The sequence below is a fragment of the Aquarana catesbeiana genome, linkage group LG11 (assembly GCF_042186555.1).
Source record: "Aquarana catesbeiana isolate 2022-GZ linkage group LG11, ASM4218655v1, whole genome shotgun sequence".
NCBI lineage: Eukaryota > Metazoa > Chordata > Amphibia > Anura > Ranidae > Aquarana > Aquarana catesbeiana.
The window spans coordinates 86,521,729-86,545,300 of NC_133334.1; the positions used below are offsets into that span (position 1 = coordinate 86,521,729).

General features: G+C 41.2%; 2 protein-coding genes across 5 annotated transcripts in view; one reads left to right on the forward strand and one right to left on the reverse strand.

The window, feature by feature from the left end:
• Positions 1 to 10,240, forward strand: part of LSP1 (lymphocyte specific protein 1) — a 130,102-nt gene extending 119,862 nt beyond the window's left edge. For all 3 annotated transcript variants that reach the window (XM_073604692.1, XM_073604693.1, XM_073604694.1), the window contains 2 exons: positions 48 to 132; positions 9,768 to 10,240. In XM_073604692.1, the coding sequence (XP_073460793.1) occupies positions 48 to 128 (81 nt within the window). In that variant the 3' untranslated portion in view covers positions 129 to 132; positions 9,768 to 10,240. The remainder of the gene's footprint in view (positions 1 to 47; positions 133 to 9,767) is intronic.
• On the reverse strand, positions 2,744 to 23,027 carry PRR33 (proline rich 33). Of its 2 annotated transcripts, XM_073604690.1 has the most exons (3): positions 22,903 to 22,985; positions 20,309 to 20,340; positions 2,744 to 5,971 (listed from the first exon to the last, which is right to left on the reverse strand). In XM_073604690.1, the coding sequence occupies exon 3, from the start codon at positions 5,961 to 5,963 to the stop codon at positions 4,332 to 4,334; it is 1,632 nt and encodes a 543-aa protein (XP_073460791.1). In that variant the 5' UTR covers positions 5,964 to 5,971; positions 20,309 to 20,340; positions 22,903 to 22,985; the 3' UTR covers positions 2,744 to 4,331. The 2 variants fall into 2 exon arrangements, with proteins under 2 accessions (XP_073460791.1, XP_073460792.1); XM_073604691.1 differs by lacking the exon at positions 20,309 to 20,340 and having other exon boundaries at positions 22,903 to 23,027.
• Between the last annotated feature and the right edge of the window lie 545 nt (positions 23,028 to 23,572).

Here is a 23,572-nt window from a genome sequence, read left to right on the forward strand (position 1 = left end):
GGAAAATAGAACACTCATTCCTGAATTGACCTCTTTCTCTCCCGCAGAATGCAACTCCCACTAAAAAGTACAAGTTTGTTCCAACTGGACATGGAAAATATGAGAAGGTCTTAGTGGACGAGCCTTGATGAGGTATTTAAAGATGTCCAGTGGCATTACAGTCTTGTCTTTCTGTACTTTCTTCTTATATACTGTATATTCAGATCATATCATTCACTTTCTTTGCTTCCTCTCAAGTTCCATTTAATTATTTGTCCTTTCCGTCCGTGCAGAAAGGGGTAACTTTTTTTCATTCCAACTGTTCCTTGTGAGCATCTAACCTATCTACCAGCTGAGCACCATGGGAGGTGTACTTTGAGTTATCTGGTATTGATGTGTTCATGTCAATAAAATGAAGGCAAACGATGGGAAACTGGACAATGCATTGAGAACCAGTCCACTCAAAACGTATACACTATTTTAGGTATAGTGGAAAGTGGTTGTCCTGCTACCTTTTGAGTACTCCAACAATAAGATCTTCATTCTAGAATTGCTGACTGTTCCTGAGTTTTGGCCAACTTTTGCACTTTGACATCCCATTTTTTTTCCTTTTTATAATCTAAGAAAACATCTAATGGCCACCTCAGGTGTAAAGACTGAGCACGAAAATCATACTGGTAGAAATTGTGAGTTGGTTCAAAGGCCAGCTCTGGGTGCAGCCCTCTTGTGCGCGCATATATTACCTTTTAGATGTCTCCAGGTTGCTCATGTGATATGCAGGGTACTCTTCCTCCCAAGTCTTCTTCGGGCACCCTAGGTGGACCTCGAGGGTGGCATTGATGTGGCGATGTCAGTGCTGATATCTAATTTTACACTGAGTGCAGGGCACTGTGGTGACACACTCTTAGGGGGTGGGTCCATGTCACCTTGCACTCACATGCAAATCTCTCTGTTGTCCATCATTCAACCCAGGGGACTGAAGGCATGTTGTAGCAGAAAAGATGACCCGTGGAGGACAGCTTCAGATTGAATACAGGTTGCTGACAGGGCAGTACTACTGGTCATGTTGTACTGGGTCCAGGCCCCTTGATTATTCAGGGAGAGCCCAGAGTTGGGCTTTAATTCCAGCATCCAGCAAATGCTGACACATCAGTTTTGGGTGGACTAACCTTTCTAAATGTGTGCACTCAGTGCCTTAATTGTACATATGAGCATTAGATCTTCATTGAACATGGTCATACAAGGCAGATCATTGTCAATGAGCAATAATTGAACCCTTGAACTGTCCATTTTTCACTCCACATGTTCATCTACCATGTAGCACATGTTGGGTAACCTCCAAATGAATGCTTATTGGGCAGTACAGCACAGCGCTAACCTATCTCTACTGCATTAACAGACCTCTAAACCAAAGAGTGAATCTTCCAGTCTCCAAAACCTCTTTAGTCCAGCTATCTGCAGATTTTTTTTTTTTTACATTTGCACAAAAATCATCAAATATATGACCACCCAAACACTCTTCATGAAGCCCTTCATTTCAACATCAAATAAGATTTGATGCAATATTATTTTAGAGTAGTATGCAGGCAGTGCCTTGGGTGCAGGGTACTGTGGTGCATCACCTGCTTGCACAGGTGCATTGGGGCCTGAGACACATTGTGCACAAGTCTCAGTGAAGTCACCAGTACTATGAGTGTTGAAAATTTTTGACATGAATGTTTTAGCTGGCAAGACAACTGTTTTCAGGAGATAGGTACAGTTTAGCTCAACTAGCAAAAATATTTTTTTGCACTACAGAACAAATTGCCAATGCACCTGCATTTTGATGTATTGACCTATCTCCATCCCTATTTTCCCCCACCATATTTTTTCTTTATTCCCACTCATTTGGTATTTGTCCATTGTCCTTAGTAGAACCTGTGGTGTACAGAAAAAGCAGAGAGCAGATTTAGTGGGAAATGAGAAGACCTGAAAACATAAAACAAACAAGTTATATTAAACACCACATTTTTACAAGTGTAAAAAAAGACTGTACTATTGAGTGTTGACATTCACCTAATTTTGTTGTGTAGCCTCTTATCCTACGTTCGCTGCCATCTTAGACTAAAGAAGGCATAAAATGATTGACTTTATCAGTAACTGGACAGGAAGACAAATGGGTATTGAATATCCCTCCCCACTATATTACTAGGTATTTCTGTTCTGATTTATTAAAAGCCAAACTTCAGACAGATAAAAAAACACTAATTAGTGCAGTCATATATTCATTAAAAAAAACTAAACGCAACAATAATTACATTTGTATGGATATACAAGGCAGGGACTTTCATAGCTACTCCACGCAATCAAAAATGTCTTCATTAGCGAGACTTAAAATAACATGCTGGCATATGCAAATCCTAAAATCTCTCCTCATTTAATATATAATATACAAATACTATAACGATTGCTATACTTCCACACTACCAAGCCTCCATATCACCTCACATAATTCAGTGTTTCCTCCATATGATAATGATCATTCTATTAGTTGTCCCATCATTAAATTGGGGATCACTGATTAGGCAATATGCAGGTGTACATCCCTCTACGCAATTCTTAGACCAACGATTACTTCCCCAGGAGAAGCATAGGAGATGAATATTGGTATAGTATTAGTTGCTATGATTAAAGTGTAATTTCACTCTCCCAATCAACATTGAAATAATTTTAATCCTTAAGCTGCCAGCATTAGTAAATGGATAGGAAAGTATATCATATTTACTTGTGTTTTTTTTTTTTTTTTTTACATTTCTTTACTTCCTGGTTTCTGACCTAGGCAAATTATGGCATACCTCTCAGTTTTCAGGAGGAGAGGAGTAGGTTTTCTGAGTTAGGCCGGATTCACACTGGTACAACACGACTGTCATTCTACTTTGCCCTGTGACATCAGTCCTACTTCCATCTGTCTTGAATGAACAGGATATGATTTTGCTCCGACTTTGAGATGGTCTGACTTGTCATTTGATCAATTAAAACAATCCCAGTGTAACATAAATTCCTTTTACTGCTGCTGTAATCACCGTGTCGGATGTCACAAAGTCGAATTGGTTAGGACAAGGATCTGACTTTGATCTGACTTCAATTATATTTAATGGGCTGAAGTAGGACCAAAGTAGTGTAGAAACCTTTTTCAAAGTCAAACTGACTTGTGTTGGACCAACTAAGACGACTCTCATAGGGAATCATTGATTTACACACGTCATGCGACGTGCTCCCAAAGACGGGGAGCGTACGTCATACCAGTGTGAACCCAGCCTAAAGCACACACTATTGCCTGCATGTTTCAGCTAAGGGACGATGGATTTGAGAAAGTAAATGCTACATGAACTATCTGCCCTTACTCAAGATGGCCACGGCCAGAAATGCTAGGGCGCGGGGGGTGCCTAAACGCGTTAGCTCTTTTATGTCACTTATGTAGCCAATAAAAATTGCAACACGGATATCAGAGTTTCTGGCTCCTTTTTTTCATTTATGCTACCTGCAGTGTGGAAGAACACTTTAAGCCTGAGCACCTGTATGTGGATTCCATGTCTGGATGTAAAAGTTCCCTGCTGTGAGTGCTGCATCTTCGTTCTTTTTTCCCATAGCATAGTTGCTATTCTTATTATAACCTCCAGTAGTATTGCCACGTTTGGCCATCTGAGTAACCCAGGCAGGGAACCTGCAGAGGACCATATGGGAGTCTAGTTCTTATTAATCCTGTAAACCATCATCTCTTATCCAATAATGGCATATCATGTGGGTCCCTTCCTTCTGTAAACACCAGTCACAGATGGAATCTATATTAGTCATCTATTTGCTATTGAGATCTTGATCAGCCCCCTAAACCTCTGGATTTCTTAACACTCATCCTTAGCCATTGGGATTGTGTGAAGTACCTATGAAACTAAACACAACAGTCTGCCGTCACCTCTTCAGTCTAGCCATAGGCTTGGAGGCAGGGAGGTGACCAAGGTATGTTACTGTAGTATGAAAGTGAGGTCACCAACCAAACTTTGGACTGGATTGACAGCATTGAAAACTCTTTAGCTTTTAAAATGCAACATTTATTTTAATTGCGCATTTATTTAGTTGCCTGGAGTTTGGCTGAGAACATGTTTGTTCTTGAGCGTTCTTAAAGAACTATATTACATAAAAAAACTTGTTACTGATGTTTAGCGACCCTTTAATACTTGGACACAGCACATCAATACATGATTAGATATTATCTTTATAGGTATAAAATGCTATGTAGGGAGTAAACCACACAAAAATGGAACACTACACGCCTACAGAACATGTGTATTAATGGCTTGGATGGATAATTTTCTTTATTCATTTTTTACTTCTGCTGCATCCCCTTCTATTTTTTCCTGCTCAGCATCCTCTCCTTTAAGGCTCCAGCCTGATGCTGTCCTGTTGAATGTACTGGTTGATTTGTCTGTGACTCGCCGGTGGAAGAAGGCAGTAAATTTACGCAGGGGTCGAGCTGCCGCCTCCTTTAGTTTTCTTGCATCAAATCGAGGCCGATGCAAAAGGAGAGGTAAACGAAAGCGCAGAAAAGGAAATTGAGGGGGAGCTGGTGCTGATGCTGCATCAGGTGGTGTTGATCCTTCTGCTGATGCAGGCTTCTCTTGCCCCTTGCTGGATGTGGCCATGTGATACAATAGCGCATCCCACATCTTGTTGGCGCGAAGCCCTTTGCTTTGTTGTGTAGTCTCAGTATCAGCTACTTTGGCTTCTCCTGTTTTCTCTTTTTTCCCCTCTGTCTTTTGTGGTTCAGGAAATTTTGGCTCGTCGGGCTCAACTACGAGATGTTTCATAAGCCTTGCCCATCCTCCAGGCTTCTTCCGAGGTGGTTTTGGCCGTTCTGGGGATTGTAACATGTTCCCTTCATCTGAGTTAGGAAGTTTTGCAGAGGTTGATGCATCAGTTTCTGAGATTGCTGGTCTAGTTTTAACAGGTTTTGGCACACTTTTAACTTCAGGAGGAGGTCTTGTGGTTTTGACTTCTGCAACTAATGGAAGGCCTCCATCTGTGGTATGGACTGCAGTGATTGTCTTATTCACTTCAGTTGGCCTTAAAGGAAGAGTTGATGAGTTTGATCTAGTTTCTGCAACTGTCAAACATATCTCTGTTTTATTTATTGCTACTAAGGTTGCAGGTGCAACCTGGTGTGTTACTGGGTTGTCCTCTAAACTAACTGTACTACAACTGATGGATGTTTTTATAAGCGCCTGCTGATCAGGCAGTGGACTATTGAGTGTGGCATGGCCACTTTCTGTATTTGGGACACTTATGTTGTCCTGATTTTCTCTTATGTTTTTATCTTCATTTGGAAAATCAAGTCCAGGTTCTGTTTCAGCCACAATAATGGGGAGATCAGAAACGGAGATGAGGGGTGCTACTGGCTGTGTATTCTGTGTTGGATTAAAAGTAACATGTCTTGGTGTGCAAGGTCGTGGACTGGCATTGGCATTGACTCTTAGTGAGCCATGATCAGAGGTGCAACCTCCTGAAGGAAATAGAAAAGGATTGTCATGGGTACTAGATCCAGAAGGCCGAGGAGAAGGTGTGTCAGGAGTTGGACTAGGGCTCAGATATTGGTTCAAACTCTGTTGCTCAGGCACGGTAAAGGTGAAGCTATGTTTTGGGTAAGGAGATGGTACCCGGTGTGTGACTCCACGGATCTGAAAACGAGGAGGTAGAGTAATAGGAGGAGGCAGGTTTTTCTGTGCAGCGGCAGGTTCAAGGCTTTCTATATCGCCTTCCGTGACTGGAGAAAGAGTTGAACGGAAGGTCTTGGGAGACTGTGTTGGAAGGGGCTGTGCTCCACTTTTCTTTGCAGCTTTCCGCAGGAGGCGTTGTAGGCGTGCATTGTTTTTGCCTGGCTTAGGAGCTATTGGAGGTGGCACAGGAGAAGGAGGCCCTGGATTTTCCAGGGGGGTCACTGTCAGCAGCATCGTGACTCCTGGTAGAATGAAATACAAAAAAGTGTGTATTAGAAAAAAACAATGGTTGCCTTTCACTCCCTGCCTGGCCTTTTTTAATTGTAATGTCGCGTACACATGAGCGGACTTTACGGCAGACTTTGCCCGGCGGATGGGATTTCGTCGGACAATTCGATCGTGTGTGGGCTCCAGCGGACTTTGTTTTCTCAAAAGTTGGACTGACTTAGATTTGAAACATGTTTTAAATCAATCCGTCGAAATCGAGTCCGGTCGAAAAGTCCGCACGTCTGTATGCTAGTTCGACAGACAAAAAGCCACGCTAGGGCAGCTATTGGCTACTGGCTATGAACTTCCTTGTTTTAGTCCGGTTGTACGTCATCACGTACGAATTCGATGGACTTTGGTGGATTGTGTGTAGGCAAGTCCGTTCATTCAGAAAGTCCATCGTAAAGTACATCAAAGTCTGCCGTAAAGTCCGCTCGTGTGTACGCGGCATAACAATTGATCTTAACCTTGCCATATTAGATGGTAGATCTTCCTGTATGATGGACACAAACCCTAAAAATTAGATGTCAGCAGTTCGATTACGGTTTTGGGAAATCGTATATCTGACAGTCATGCAAACTTCAGACATCTCTAAATCTTTTCCGGTAACAGGATTTCAATACTGGGATGGATGTTCCTGCCAGACTTGTGGTGGTCATTGTGGTTCAGCAAAGGTTCCTAATACAACAGTGATATGCAGTGTGTATATGCCACAATCTTTCAGGAAACCAGTTGTTTGGAATTTGGGTCTTCTGATTAGTCCCTCTTGTCATAGGGTACCTTTTTTACATGATTTCCTTTGGTGCAAGGTAAATGGATTTATTTTGGACAAAAATCACCACCCTGGCTGATCAAGTTTTTTGAGGACTTTTTGTGTGAACTGGGAAAATCAGTTTTCTAGTATACAACCCAATTGCAGTCTAAACCTGCATTCATCAATACACACGTATGCCCCGTACACACGGTTGGACTTTGTTCGGACATTTCGACAACAAAATCCTAGGATTTTTTCCGACCGATGTTGGCTCAAACTTGTCTTGCATACACACGGTCACACAAAGTTGTCGGAAAATCCGATCGTTCTGAATGCGGTGACGTAAAACACGTACGTCGGGACTATAAACGGGGCAGTGGCCAATAGCTTTCATCTCTCTTTATTTATTCTGAGCATGCGTGGCACTTTGTCCGTCGGATTTGTGTACACACGATCGGAAATTCCGACAACGGATTTTGTTGTCGGAAAATTTTATATCCTGCTCTCAAACTTTGTGTGTCGGAAAAGCCAATGGAAAATGTGTGATGGAGCCTACACGGTCGGAATTTCCGACAACAAGGTCCTATCACACATTTTCCATCGGAAAATCCGACCGTGTGTACGGGGCATAAGTCTACAGCACTGGTCAATGAATACTCTTATCTGTGAATATTTTGTGCAGATTCATATTCGGGCATTCACAAACAATATTCAGTATATCAGTGCTCAGTCTTTCACATTGATTCTGCAGACTTTCCTGTAACACATGGTACACTACACTATGACCATCCTTGTAACTGTTACAGCCTCGACACTTTACATTGCAAGTGGAAAATTAGAACCATGTAATCAGTGGTGGGTTATAAGAAAGGTCGTGACAGCCCAAACCAAGGTTCCAACCTTTTTCTTTTCACAATTCAGGCTGCAGACATGACTTCCATTTAAAAAAAAAAAGGTTTTATTGTATGAGGAATAGCTTGTAGCGCATTTCAAAAATCTTTATTATATTTTTTTTCCCAAGCATTTTATTAGAATTTTCTCAGAGAAATCTTTATATTAACCTTCTACATCCTTCCATAACTTTTTTAGTAAGCGTTGTCTTTTTTTTCCAAGTTATATATTGTTTGTGGCCTTTGAACTGTTTTCTTGCTGTTTGTAAAATGCTGTGAAATGTTGCAATATTAATACATATTACTCATGGTAATTAAGTGGTATTTAAGAATACCTTTGTTTAATAATGAATTTTGTAGGGCAAAGCCTATTTATTGGCAGTTCTTGCTGCAGCTTGCCATTCGCTACCCTCCTGTTTTACTTGGCCCCTGGGAGGGAAGAGAAATACTCGTGACTTGCGCCACTTCCTTCCAAATGACAGCACTGGTGCTTGGTGATTGGCAGCTTAGGTGACTAGCACTGTCTCATGGGGATGTGGTGAAGGTCCTCAGCCCTGTGTGGCCTCTTAAAAGCAACTAGGAACTTGCACAGGGTTAACTTTTTGCTCCTGAATGCAGAGGAGCAAAGGAAGGGCAAGTACAGATTTCTGCAGAGGAAAAGGTATTGTTGGTATGCTCTGCATGGTCAAAGCACAGTGTTCACATCAAGACCTTTGTTCCTTTAACGGCTAAATGTACTGAAGTGCCATGAAATGGTGGCCAGTTTAACAAACGGTCTTATCTTCTTACATTGCCAGGTTGTGTTTTTATGCTTAGCGCTTGCAAGAAGTTTCATGCTTATAGACAAAAAGCATCATCTGCAGCATGCCCGTAACCTACCAAAGTATAAAGAAAAACTGACAGTTGACAATAGATTTTCCTGAATGATCATGATGTCCCAGATTTTCAGAAGAGATTTCTGAAAATAGGTCAGCATTCAGCAATTCAGTCCAGATCTGATATGATGCCCAGATCTCCATCATAGGAGTAAATATACATACTACTTAAGTGTCGTGTGTTCTAAGATGCTGTGGTTGAAGACCAGAACCAGCAATTGTACAGATTAAAAAAACAATCCCAAAAGATATACTAACGCTAATAAACCAATAATTTGGCCTGCATTCCCTCTCTTGCTGTCTGCATACAGACGGTACCAGTGCCTTATACTCAAATACCTTGGGTCACCTGCTCTCCAAAATGTTGTAACTTTGTGGGTGTTTCTACAATCCTGGCACTTCAGGGCCTTCAGAAATGTGACGGTTAGGAAACCAAATATGTATATTTTGCATGAAAGCCTGAAGGCTCTCTTTAGATATTGGGATACCTATGCAGGTAGGCAGCAACATAATCTCAAATGTGTGGTATCTTCATAATTAGGAGTGAGAAAAATATGTTTTGGGATGGAATTGTAAGTATTTCCATACTGTGTAAGAAATCACTTGTTAAAATTACAACTCTGTGAAGAAAATATAATTTTGCTTCAGTGCTGTCCTACCATTCTAGAGCCTCAAGAAATGTGATATGAACATCAGGTTTTCAAATAAATTTGTACATTTATATTTAAACGAAAAAAAAAATATATATCTATCTCTATCCTCTAACTTTTACACAGAATATACACTTTATTTACCTAATGAATACATTTGTTTACCTAATATGAAAATTATTTATTGGATATGTTTTATGACAGTAAAAAAGAAAAAAAAAAAACCTTTCCCTTTTTTATGTTCAGTGTTTTTTTTTTTTTTTTTTCCTTGTATAGTAAATAATTTAATAATGGCACCAAATGAAAGACAGGTGTGAAGAGACGGTAAAGAACCATGACGGTTTATACCCCCCCCCCCTTTTTTTCTTTTTATATATCCAATACTAAAGGCTTTGGCTTTAAACCTTAGACTTTTGGTACAGTTATACCCCCCAGCTCCGTACTCGCCTGCCCCCCAATCCTGTGAGATTTTAACTATGCAAAGTTGCACTTTAATTTCTAAAAAAGGAACACTTTACATTCATTAGAATTTTAAAACTATGGCTATACTATATATGTCTATAAGATCTCAGTAACCTTTTGCTCTTGTTCTTCTTTTACAGAACGCTGATCTTTGTCATGAGAATCTTCTCAAAATTTCCATGCGATTCTGAAAACTTACAGTTAAAAAAATGGTGATGCCAAGTTGCCTTATCTTACCTCAGCCCCATTAGTCCAACTTTTTCTGTCCTCTCATCTCCTAAACATTGAAAGCTATGTACTAAAGTGATGCAGTCAGAAAAATAGCTGCACAATGAAAAGGTCGCTTTGTGACGAGTTTCTGGAGCATTTCATTTCTAAAAGAGGAACATGTGACAGCTATGTTTTAATGCCGAGGAAATTAATGCACGGCCACTGTTCATAGTGCACACTCATTAACACAGTTGCTGATTGCAACTTCAGGCTTATGCCATGGGATGCAATAGCTTCTGATGGCAGTATTGCTAACTCTTTCTATGCAGCTTCAACGTTCTTTCTTACAGATACAGCAGCTTCATAAAAAAAAAGAAAAAAAAAAAAAAGAAATTGCTACAAATCTCAGATGAAAACTGGAAATGGTCATATTGAATGTCATGATGGGGCAAACGGGACCAATGACAACTGCAGCAGGGTTGTCAAGCCTGCACATTTTAGTACATAGTACACTCACAGGCCCAGTGAGGATAATGTAGAATTGATACTGCAGGTCATATGCCATCCAAGCTCCCTTACTGCACTGGGTCTTTTTTAATTACTTTTTATGCTTTATAAATAAAATAATTAAAACAAATACAGCTTGCTGTTTTTATGAATGTGTACATGGTGAGTATCTGTCTTAATCATAATACCTGAGCCCACTTAATGGCAATGTTATACACCGGAATGTACTGACACTTAAGCTTATGCAGCTTAGCAGATGACATTAGGATGGGTCACACGAAAGGGTTGGAAATCCCCATCAAGCTGTAATTGGGAACCCCCTTGCCAGTGGCACATTATCTGGTGGCCAAGAAAGCTAGGGTCACAATCCTCAAGGGTATGACTGAAAAATAAGAAATTGGCTTGGGATTAAACTACAACTTTATATCTATCAGACACTGCATTAAGATGGAGAAGTTTTGTGACCAAATACATTAATGTAACGTATATTTTGGCACTACTTACTATCATTATAGGCCTTCAAGCTCTTTCACCACATAAAGTTTAATTCCATATATGGATTTTTTGCACAGTTGCATTGGTCCAGCTCAGGCCAATCTAAGTATGTGTACTCCATACTAGGATCCTGTGATACTTACGGTCTTCAGTCTTGTGCTGAGTGACTGTCCTGCTGCAGGGAGTCACTTGCTTGAAATGGGTGGTATTCAGAGAAAGCCATGCTCCCTTTTTTTTTTTTCTCCAATGAACACAAATCCTTCTCTAATTGATGCAAAGGGGAGGGGCAGTGGCGTGACAATCTCTACCTTGTCCAGTCTCCACCTTGTCCAGTCTCCACCTTGTCCAGTCTCCACCTTGTCCAGTCTCCACCTTGTCCAGTCTCCACCTTGTCGTTGATTTACAAAAGCTGGAGATTGCAAAATCTGGTGCAGCTCTGCATTGAGATTGGCTTAATTGAACAAGCTGAAGTTAGAAGCTTATTGGCCACCATGCAGAGCTGCACCAGAATTTGCACTCTCCAGTTTTAGTAAATCAACCCCCTTATATTGAGAAAAATACAAGGCGTTCTCTGAATGGCACCTGTGCCAAAGAGGCGATCCTCTTTGTTCACTATGCAGCAGGGCAGCTGCTTACCACGGAATGTGGAAGATGATGAGAATCACTGTAAGTAGTGGCAGCTACAGTTATTATCCACTTGAGTGGTCCCACGGGCATAGAATATGGTCTAAGCTGGATGAATGTTTAAAAAAAAAACTTGCCTGGTGTTCAGCTTTAAAGTCTAAGAATTTTAGTACCCCTATCGATTTTTGTGCCCCCCTCCCCCAGCACTGTAGAACAGGTTATGCTTGCCACAAGCCTGCTATTCAGGGTTATTTATTTTGAAGCCTGCCCAGCATCACCTGGCCTCTGCCTCAATGGAAAGACCATCTGTCTGGCTGTATACAGGCATACCACTAAAGTGAATTGGGGGTCATGCTACTGTATCACTCTTGATTTGAACAAGAGGATATGCAGTACTATCTAGACTCAATAAGGGACAGTTTGGGGTTACAGGTATTGGGTGAGGGGACAATAAAATACTGCAATATATTTGATTGGTTTCATAGCAGTCAAACGGGCTCCTGAAATTTTCAGTATATACAATTTTATCAAAAATTAACTATACCCAGACAGGGTATAGTGAAATGGACCCTAAAGGAGCCATAAAACGGCCTACTAAATCGTCGCAAAATACAAGCGGGCCTTCTTGTGATTCTTTCACTAAAAATGTTAATCTTAGTTTCCCCTGCACAGAAGATGTTACGCACATCGCTGTTCCATGGTACTGATAAGAAATTGCATCCTGTGGAACCTTCAGAATCCAACACTTCCAGAGTGTCAGATTCCTGGTCCCCCATTGCCCTCTGTGGCTCCTCCAGCCAGTACAGCGGGGTCCAGGAATCAACTCTCCCATAAGTGTTGGAATTTGCAGGTTCTGTAGGTGGTAATTTCTTTCTAGAGCCTAACTCAGGGATAGCAAAAACTACTCTTGTATTGGGGCCCCCACACTACTAAGGTTAGATGCTTGTTGAGCCTAGAGGTCAAGGAATAGGGTGTATTACTTACCTTATCCCTCACCCAGGCAGACTACCTCCATGTGCAACTGGCACCCAGAGCCCCTTCTCTATGATGCTCCAGCCGGCTGTCAAACAATGTCATGAAGTACAACATAGGACAATAGCCCTGCATTGTAAGTGAAGATGACAAGAGACCACCCACAATCTGTATTGCATGGGAGTGTAAGGTAAGTATTACATCTTATTCCTCATCCCCTAGAGTTAACGATCATTTAACTCTTGCAGTGCTGGGGGGCACTAGTTGGACTTTAATATGGCAACCGTGTGGGTAACAGGAAAAGTTAGTATTAACTATTTTCTTAACAAGGAGCACTTAAACAGAAGGTGTCTGCATGTGTCACTTCAGTAACAAATCCCAAAAATAAAAGTTTTAATCCTCAAATCCTGCCCAGCTGTGCATACAGGACTGCAGCCCAGATAAAGCATATTTGACCTTCTGTTTTAAGAACACTACAGTGCTTTGCTGCATACTATTGGATAAATAATTGTACAGGCATACAGTTCTTTGCCCTATTACCTCTGTATCCTCCACTTCGGCTGGAATACCACCCCTGTTAAAACTGGTCTCAAAAGATGACTTGGTATGAATGCAACATGATAAGGTCATGTATGTAGCAATGACTCAATTGACAGAAGCCTCTAATGTTCTGGAATCACTGGGTCGGCATGACAATCAGGCAACCTGTATTTTCGGGATGGAATGTTGCCAACTGCAGTCTCCCTGCTTCCCCAATGCAGATCAGTAGAAATCTATCAAAGACGATGGTTCCGCGCTTAGGAAACAAGGAAGAAAAAGAACTGCAGCCCCCCTAAACCAGAATATCACCTAGGTGAGATCCCAATCAACCAAAAATTCTATAATGAGGGAATTGGCGCTGTTCTATTGCATATACACTGGATAATAAATCGTATTGATAGAAAATAATAAATACAACACATCTATGTGAAAAATGTAGTAAATTAAGGAGTCAAAAATGGGTGAAATACTCCTACACCAATACACTCTAGGGCAGTGGTTCTCAACCTGGGGGTCGGGACCCCCTCGGGGGTCGAATGATGATTTGCCAGGGGTCACCGAATCCTGGGCTGTTCCTGAAGCCCGCACCACTCTCCAGCCTTTTTGCTGTCGCCCAGCAGGGCTGTTCCTGGAGCCCACGACCGCCCACTGCATGGCTGGGAGGCAGAGACTAGAGGTCAGCTGACTAGTAAGGAATGTGAAGTGGGAGGGTCTGGAGAAGACCCTATCTCCTGATTTTGGCATAGGTGTCACTGATATGAGACACCACAAAGTCAGAGACATAGTGAAGCCGAAGACTCAGTGAGTAACACTACCTGTGATTATAGTTACCATTAAAAGTCCCCACTACAGTTCTCAGATCAGCATTGATCAAGAGCACCTAAGTTGGCTGATCAGAACTCCCCCCAGCACTGCCACTCATCCCATTCCCCCCACCCTCCCACGAAGGAGTAAGAGAAGTAAGAGAAGGAATAAAAATTGAGAATACGTGGAAGGGAGAGGAAAAGAGGGGGAGGAACAAAAAAAAGGGAAAGAAAGAATAAGAGAAAGAACAAGAAAGACGGCTAGAGAGAGGGATGGGGAAAAAAAACAAGAAATTAAGATAGAGAGAGATAAAAGGGAAAGAAAGGAGAACAAAGAAAGAGGTGGTACATCCTAAAATGTACCATGGGTTTTAATACTGTACAAGTGGAAGGGACTCGGAGGGAACTATATGTCCGTGGGTTAGGGGCGCAAGTTACTTGTCTTGCCTTGGGTGCTGACAACCCACGCTACTAAAATAATTTTACTGTTAGGGGTCCCCACAACTCAGGACATTTTATAAAGGGGTCACGGCACTAGAGAGGTTGAGAACCACTGCTCTAGGGTAAAGTGCACAGTGCTAGAACAAACATAATCAATAATATTCGTAAAAATAAAAATGTGCAAACATTCCAAGATAGTGGTAAGAATTATTTTGCAATTTATCAGAACTAACTAAACCACTCCGATATGCAAAACCAGTAAATAAGCAGAGTATATATGTTAAATATTAAATAAAAATATGCAAACCTCAAAATAGTGTTATAAAATGTTGCAAAATATCAAAACATTGTGAGCCAGTCCGATGTAAAAAAAAATAAAATAAACAGAGTGATAAAATATTGCTAAAAATGGGTGAAAAGGACTGTTTAAAAATAAAAAAGGTGAAGTAGTGTCCCAAAAAATTTAAAAAAAAATCAGAAAAAACTTTAATATGTCCTTTCGATCAGTGGAAATATTCTTATTGTGGTAAGTGCTCCCCGTCTTCCTCTGCACCCCCACTCGTGCCCTCACTCACCAGAGTGCCCAACCCCTGCAGGGGTAAAAGGCATGTAGATCAAATCCAGCAATGATGCTCCTATATGATGATCCTCAGTCCAGTGGCCGTCCTCCCCTTCTCTGGTGTCGCGGTTCCCCCAGCATTAAACATCCATTTGTGGCAGAGAAAAAAATGCTCTCATAGCGTGAATCCGAAAAATATATAGTTTATTTATTAAAAATATATATAAAATGCAAAAGGAAGGAGCTGACAGCGCTCCGCTACAAGTACAAAGCCTTGGCTGGACAGGCAGCGTGTTACGGCGTGCGTTCCACCAGCCGCCTATGCAAACCCGGAAGAGACGTACACAAGAGGTAGACGTATGCTTATCACGTGGCCACGCCTTACGCGTTTCATCATCAAGACGTCAAGGCTTTGTACTTGTAGCGGAGCGCTGTCAGCTCCTTCCTTTTGCATTTTATATATATTTTTAATAAATAAACTATATATTTTTCGGATTCACGCTATGAGAGCATTTTTTTCTCTGCCACAAATGGATGTTTAATGCTGGGGGAACCGCGACACCAGAGAAGGGGAGGACGGCCACTGGACTGAGGATCATCATATAGGAGCATCATTGCTGGATTTGATCTACATGCCTTTTACCCCTGCAGGGGTTGGGCACTCTGGTGAGTGAGGGCACGAGTGGGGGTGCAGAGGAAGACGGGGAGCACTTACCACAATAAGAATATTTCCACTGATCGAAAGGACATATTAAAGTTTTTTCTGATTTTTTTTTAAATTTTTTGGGACACTACTTCACCTTTTTTATTTTTAAACAGTCCTTTTCACCCATTTTTAGCAATATTTTATCACTCTGTTTATTTTATTTTTTTTTACATCGGACTGGCTCACAATGTTTTGATATTTTGCAACATTTTATAACACTATTTTGAGGTTTGCATATTTTTATTTAATATTTAACATATATACTCTGCTTATTTACTGGTTTTGCATATCGGAGTGGTTTAGTTAGTTCTGATAAATTGCAAAATAATTCTTACCACTATCTTGGAATGTTTGCACATTTTTATTTTTACGGATATTATTGATTATGTTTGTTCTAGCACTGTGCACTTTACCCTAGAGTGTATTGGTGTAGGAGTATTTCAGCTATTTTTGACTCCTTAATTTACCACATTTTTCACATAGATGTGTTGTATTTATTATTTTCTATCAATACGATTTATTATCCAGTGTATATGCAATAGAACAGCGCCAATTCCCTCATTATAGAATTTTCAGTAGAAATCTATGTATTGCATTTGCTGCAAAAAATCACAGCGTGAAAATTTAGGGAAGGGCAACACAAAGAAACAATGTATTAATTAAATAACATGCACACTAGGAGTTTAGTCTGTCTGTGGCCAATTCTGGTGTTTTTGTGAGGCTGCAAGGCGAAGGTTCACGGCCTAACCCCGCTGCCAGCAGCCGACCGTGTGTATGCCCCATCAGACTTTTTCTGTCGGCATTTCCAATGGACTCAGATATAGAACATGTTCTAAATCTTTCGGTTGGAAATGCCGAAGGAGTTTAGCCCGTTGGCAAGTCTGGCCGTGTATACACGGCATTACTGCAAGCATTATAAAAGCATGAGTATAGATACCTTTAACTCAGCTGTGATTTAGCAAGAGTAAATCGACACAACATTGTTTGGTGGTAAATTAACTCAATATACAGGAAGTCCTTGAGTTACGAATGACTCTTACTTGCGAAAGGCCTCAACGCCGGCCACTTGTGCTCCACACTGGTCCTGGATACCTTTGAGCAGTTATTTTGCAGCACCAGACACATCCCACACTGCAGTACTAAATGTACTGCATTGCCAGAAGAGCCCCAGATAACGTAACTGCATGCCCAGAAGCGCCCAGCACATCCCACATCCCTGCACAGGTGGAAGTTATACTTAAAAATGCACTGTTCCGACTTGCACACAAATTCCACTTAAGAACAAACCTACAGTCCCTATTAAGTTCGTAACTCGGGGACTGCCTGTATTGGTATGGGTTAGAATGATGATTTGAGCATAAATTAGTATACAGAAGGTAGGTTCAGACACAGTCCGCTAGACCGTATAATCACTATTCCAAGGTAACTTAGAATAGAGTGCTGTACAACTAGACTGGGATTAAATCATGAATCGGCCAAGTCTGCAATAAACAGGGCATATAAGCATTAACTGCAATGTGAATTCTAATATTATAACTAGTCTAGAGTGCACTTTAGGAGAATGGCTAGGCCGCAGTGATGGAGCAGCTGTAAAAGGACAGTCTTTAGTCCTAACTCTTCAGCTGGCTAGCGTTGGGACCCAGCTGTACCATTGATGCACAAGAAACCAGTCCCAGTCAAGCCTGCAGGCAGCAATAATGCTATAAGGCGGTTGTATGGTCAGTTCCTAATGGGCTTAGTCTCTCAAGCAGCTAATAGCAAATTCCCACAGCAGCAGCTCACCATTCCAAGTGATGTGATACTGCAGCTCAGCATCCAGTCACACACACACAGCAATTAATCCACTCTCTGCTATGCACCCAGGTGACTCTGGCTGATATGCAGCAGTGATGATGCACACTGGACAGCGATGTGCACTCTATGCTCCTGACAACAGTAGAGTCTCCCTCTACTGGACAACAGGCCCCACAGTGCCTGACTCAGTCTATTGAACTCTTCCTGCCCATCAGCTCCTCTTCCTGCCGATACAGCTGCCAACCAGTTCAGCAGCCACAGAGAGCAGCTGCAGCCAGCCCCCTTTCACTCTCCATCCCAGTCAAGTACCTGGCTACATATATGAGAGGCTGAAAGCTGCTGCGGCTGGATGCTGTACCAAATGGTACTAACACTTAGGGCCATATGCACCCAAGAACGAGATTCATTGGTGTCAGTGTGTGCAGCTATATACCCCCCGTACTAGTGTCAGTCACTGCAGCAATAACCCCCCAGCATTGATGTTAGTGGATTTAGCAAAAAAAAAACCCAGCATTGGTGTCAGTGGGTGCAAGCAGTAAACCCCCAGAATTAGTGTCAATAGGTGCAAGCAGTATACCCCCAACATTTCTGTCAGTGGTGCAGCAATAAACCCCCAGCATTAGTGTCAGTAGGTGCAAGCAGTATACCCCCAACATTTCTGTCAGTGGTGCAGCAATAAACCCCCAGCATTAGTGCTATTTGGTGCACACAGTAAACCTCCAATACTGGTGTCAGTGGGTGCAGCAGTTAACTCAAATCATATGTGTCTGCAGGTTCAGCAATAAAACCACAGCATTGGTGTTAGTGGATGCAGTAATAACCCACAGCTTTGGTGTCAGTGAGTGCAGCAATAACCCCCAGCTTTGGTGTCAGTGGGTGCAGCCATAAACCCCCAGCATTAATGTCTGTGCTTTTCACAGTTAGTGCAAAGCATTCCTTGATTGGGCAAGATGGGAAGAAGGGGTGGTGACATCACGATCTCCGCCTTATACAATCAGACAACACTTGATTGATCTTTGAGAAAAATGCAAGATGTTCCCTGAATGGCTCCTGTGCAGTGCAGGTGTTCTCCTGAGGTTACCACGCAGAATGGCAGCCGCTTGGCATGGCATCCAGAAGACAGCAAGGATTATTGTAGTAGCGGTAGCTACAACAGCGATTGTCTGCTTCCACATGGATCAGTCAGGTATAGAATAAGTATACTTACATTTGTCCAAGCTAAGCCAATGTAACTATGCAAAAAAAATAAAAAATCCATACCCGGAATTCAGCTTTAATAAAGAGTAAAGCAGAAACTTCATTCACACTTCAGTGAGCGTGTTTTCAGGCAATTTTGGAGGGTATTTTTTGCATGTTTCTACATGTGTTTTTCAGGCGTTTGCAGGCTTGAACCCTGCTAATAATGACCGTATCTACAGTTCACAGAACATTGGTGTGATGGTCAGTGGGAAGAGGGCTCCTTGCATTTGTAGTCATTGGGAGGAATCCACCTCCTACAGACAGCTCAAAAGATCATTGTTTTTAGTGGATTTGTAGGCAGCTGTAGTCTATATTCTCTACTGCAGGTAGCACGCATCTGCAGCCGCAATGCAGATGGGGTTGGAAGTTGAGAGGAACCAAGTTCCTCTATGGTTTCCTCAATCACAGGCAGGCAGCTACCCAATTGGATGCTAGCAGCCCATGTGACTTTGGAGGCCATCTTGGGTCAGGCAGAGTCTATTTAGGACCCTGGCTCCTGGGTTTGAGTGCGCATTTTTGCGAGTGGCAGTGTATGGACAGGATATCCGTCTGTGAGGGACAGTGCTTAGCATCAGGGAAAGATTCTGGAGGAGTAGGTAAAGTGCAGGGACAAGCCATTCTTCCTGGAAGACTCCCCATTTGGGTACAGACCGGCCAGACCGCATTCTGCCCCTGGAGACAAAAACTATAGGCACCTCTGAATTTTGAATGTACTGTTCCATTGCTGTGCAACTCGTAAGTGTTTCTGGACATGTAGCCTTCCCGCTGGGTCTGCTGTGTATTGCAGGACTTCTGTTACAATATATTCCTGTTACCGCACTTGGACTCACTTGGACATGTGTTTTTTGCTTGCCACATCATGTTGCACTTACCCACAGACCTATCTGAGAGCCAGAAATTGCACATTCCTCAAGGAACACCTAGCAACCTCTATAGGAACCCTAGGGCTCCATGGAACCCTAGTTGAGAAAGGCTGCTCTACTACTCAATGCAAACTTTTGATTGGCTAGTGGCACAGACCAATCAGCAGGTAGCATTCAGCAGCCGCATGCACTGCATAGAAATCTATGAAATGAACTGAGTGGGGGAAGATTAGGAAATCGCCACCCGCCACATTTAACATTTTGACAGATCATGGCTCCCTCATTCTTTCAGCCTTGGACGAGTATCGTGAGGATCATTTTCCTGCCGGAGCCCAGGCACCATCAAGACAACCTAGAGCCACTCCATGAATAAAAATTTTAAATAAATCCAAAATGTCTAGAATATAACCACAGCCATGCATGTAAAAAGAAACCCATAAATATTCCTTATTCTATGTACATGCACACAGTGACACATAGCTATGCAGTGAAACCTAAGGCATCCCATAGGGCATTAACCAGATTATCACACCGTAACTTGACCCTTCTCTATGTTGAGAGATTTGAAAATAGCAGCTAGCCATATGGTCACGTGACCTGTCAATTCCCGATTGGGTGAGAATTGTTTTCTACCTGGAAAGTAATAAACATTGACCAACCAGATAGCATAAAACGGCCACATCCAACTGGTCCCAGAGTCATCTAATTACAATTGTGTCCCTTAGAGTATTTAGGAGATATTTGAAAGACAAAAGGTATTTCATAACTGAGGGGTGATAATCTTCAGAAAGCCCTGCAAAGCACTAATACCCCATCACATATCTGGAAAGCACCGCTGACCAAAGACTAGCGTACAGAAACTGCGCCGACTATAGAAAAAGCAGATTCAGCATCAAGCACTGCAACAATTTGAATGCAAAATACTTACAAAAACATTTTATTCAGACATTTAAGAAGCTTCTACAAAAAAAAAAATTCGAACTACTTTCACAAACCGAGTGCCAATTATCATTATTACATCACATTTTCCTTAAATATCATCATTACATCATCATTACACAATCTGGCTACGTGTTTGTGTGAAAGCCAATACAGTGTACAGTTACAGTGTATGTGCGTTACACAGTAAAAAAAAATTCATCCGATATAAATACATAGTTAAGCATATTAACAAACTAATCTCTATATTAAAGCAAGGATATATACGGTAAGATTAAAGTAATATTCATTCTCCTTTCTCTTGAAGATTATCTTATCCTGGATGGAACTCAATCTACATTTTCCTTTTATTATTATTATTATTATTATTATTATTGTTATTATACAGGATTTATATAGTGCCAAGGGTTTAGTGCTTTACAAAACAGATCATTTGCTAGCATTATTTATTTGCATCTTTCTTTATGATCAAGGACAATATACTACCTAAATTACAGCGTACAGGAATCCTACTTTGTGCATTTGATGTTTTAAAAAAATAAAAAATAAAAATAAGCATGCATTGGGGCAGATTTACTAAAATTGGTGCACTCAGAATCTGGTGCAGCTTTGCATGATAACCAATCAGCTTCTAACTTCAGCTTGCTCATTTAAGCTATGACAATAAAACCTAGAAGCTGACTGGTTACTATGCACAGCTGCACTGGATTCTGTATGCACCAGTTTTAGTAAATCTTCCCCATTGCATTTTTACTATGATTAAGCCCCCCCCCCCCCCCCCGTTCACGATTTGTCACAAGTTACCAGAAATTGACAATAAGATTTCCATTTTATTCCGTGGGCCCTATTCACATTTGAGTGAGTGATGTGATGTCGCTTGTCACGCCAAAAAAGTACAGATGTTTTTTTTTGGGGCAGGATCACAATTTTGTTGGCTTATAGAATTCAATGGGAGTGCCAGAAAAATGAACACAACATGCTTTTTTACACATCTTCACACCTAACACCAATTCTCCTCCGATTCTCTAGTAACCCTCTTTTCACTGGAACAACAAAAACGCTTACACCGGAAAACGCACAAAAAAACATGCAGAATAATAAAGCTTCAAAAATGCTTGAAGAAGAAGCTGACGCTCAAGCATGAGCCTAGCCTTCAGTGGCATTTTGCTTCATTTTTGTGGGTTTTAGGGCCAAATTTAAACCTATGCATTTTAACGCACGTGTTTTTAAATGCACATCTGCACGTGTACACAGGTTAGCCATTAAATGATTATAGTTTACATTGGGGATTATTTACGAAAGGCAAATCCACTTTGCACTACAAGTGCAAAGTGCACTTGAAATTGCATTGAAAGTGTACTTAGAAGTGCAGTCGCTGTAGATCCGAGGGGGACATGCAAGGAAAATAAAAAAACAGCATATTAGCTTGCACATGATTGGATGATAAAATCAGCAGAGCTTCCCCTCATTTCATATCTACCCCTCAGATTTATAGCGATTGCACTTTTAAATACACTTTCAGTGCAATTTCAAGTGCAATTTGCACTTGTAGTTTGCAATTGTAGTGCAAAGTGGAATTGCCTTTCATAAATAACCCCCATTGCGCAGTGCGTTGACTTGCATGCTCAATTTTTTTGATGCATCAAAGCTTTTTATAGGGTCTGTTGTTGGCAATGGCAGTGCATGAAAATGAATGATTGTCAACAGCACATGTAGAATGTGAAAACGCTCAGAAAGGTGCCACTTCAGTCTACAAGCCACGCACGTGCATTAAAATGCATGAAATCACGTTAAAATGCATGCAGTGTAAGGAAGGGAACATATTAAACATGTGCTGCATTTGTTTTTAAAGGCTACAGTATACATTGAGGGAACATCACACATTTACTAAAACTGAAGAGTCCAAAATCTGGTGCAGCTCTGCAAAGAAACCAATCAGCCTCCAGTTTTTATTGTAAAAGCTTAATTGAACAAGTTGAAGCTAGAAGCTGATTGGCTGCCATGCGCAGCTGCACCAGATTCTGAGTTCTCCAGTTTTAGTAAATCCCCCAAATTGTGAGATAATCCGATGCGGGTAATTTAACCATTTCATATCACAGTGTTTCATACATAGATAATCCTTTGTATTATCATTGCAGGAAGATAAACCCTGTCCAATAATAATATTTAATACATAGATAGATTAACCTTTGCAGCGTAGTTGCGGTTAATTTATAGCATTTCATGCATAGAATGTTAACCCTTAGCAAGTTGAACCCCTATATCTCAAGTGCATTGTATGCATATATTGATCGCCCTTTGCAGTTTTGCAGCAGGTAATCCACTCCTTCAACTTCAATGTATTTCATGCATAAAAATGTTAACCCTTTGTAAACTGCAGCTCTTCCCAGTAACCCTTAATAGGTTATTAACCCTTTCCTTGTTACCTGCAGAGGGCTGCCCCAGTGCTAAGGATTAAGGAACAGTCTGCAGTAACATTTGAATAAATATCATTTTACTTTGGAGCTGTATAAATAACATGCTGATCAATTTTAAAAAGTTATGATTGGTGGCACCCCTCCTATTTTTATTTTTTATGGTTACCTGCTGAAAGCTGTCAGTTGCCAGCTCCTGTGCCCAGCTCCCTTCTTCCACTTGCAACTGGAAGAAAACAACCCCCACACCTGGGGCAGCAAAACTGAGAACCTGGGGGGAAGAAGGGGGGCTGTGGAAAGGTCAGGGGGAGGGGGAACACCCAACCCTTATGCTGGACTCTGGCCTCCCCTACTGTCCAGAAACAGCATAGACATTACTACAAACTACAGGCGAGCGTTCCATAGGCATCTATACCAGAGAGCTTTTATTAGCATGCTGTAATTATGTTTATAATAAATGAATCACATTATAATTAAAGTACATAAACAAATTGATGTAAATTAGACATCATATGTCATCCTAGAATTTTTTTTTTCCTGTTAACAATATATAACCCTCCTTATAGCCCATGACTGGTTTAAGAATTAAATATCAGACTGATTTTTCGTTATATAATTATACAGTTAATTCAGAGCATTTTTGCACTTTCAGCAATAAAAATTTTTCACCTTACTTTCTTTAAAAATTCAGAAAAATTGTTTGTCAATGCATTCGATCTTCCCATCATTGTGTTAACTCATTTAATTCAAAAGCCTTAAAACAGCACAAAATCAGTATATAAACTATACGCAATTGTGTCTTTTATTATTTCACGTATTCTCCTCTGTATTTTTCTCAT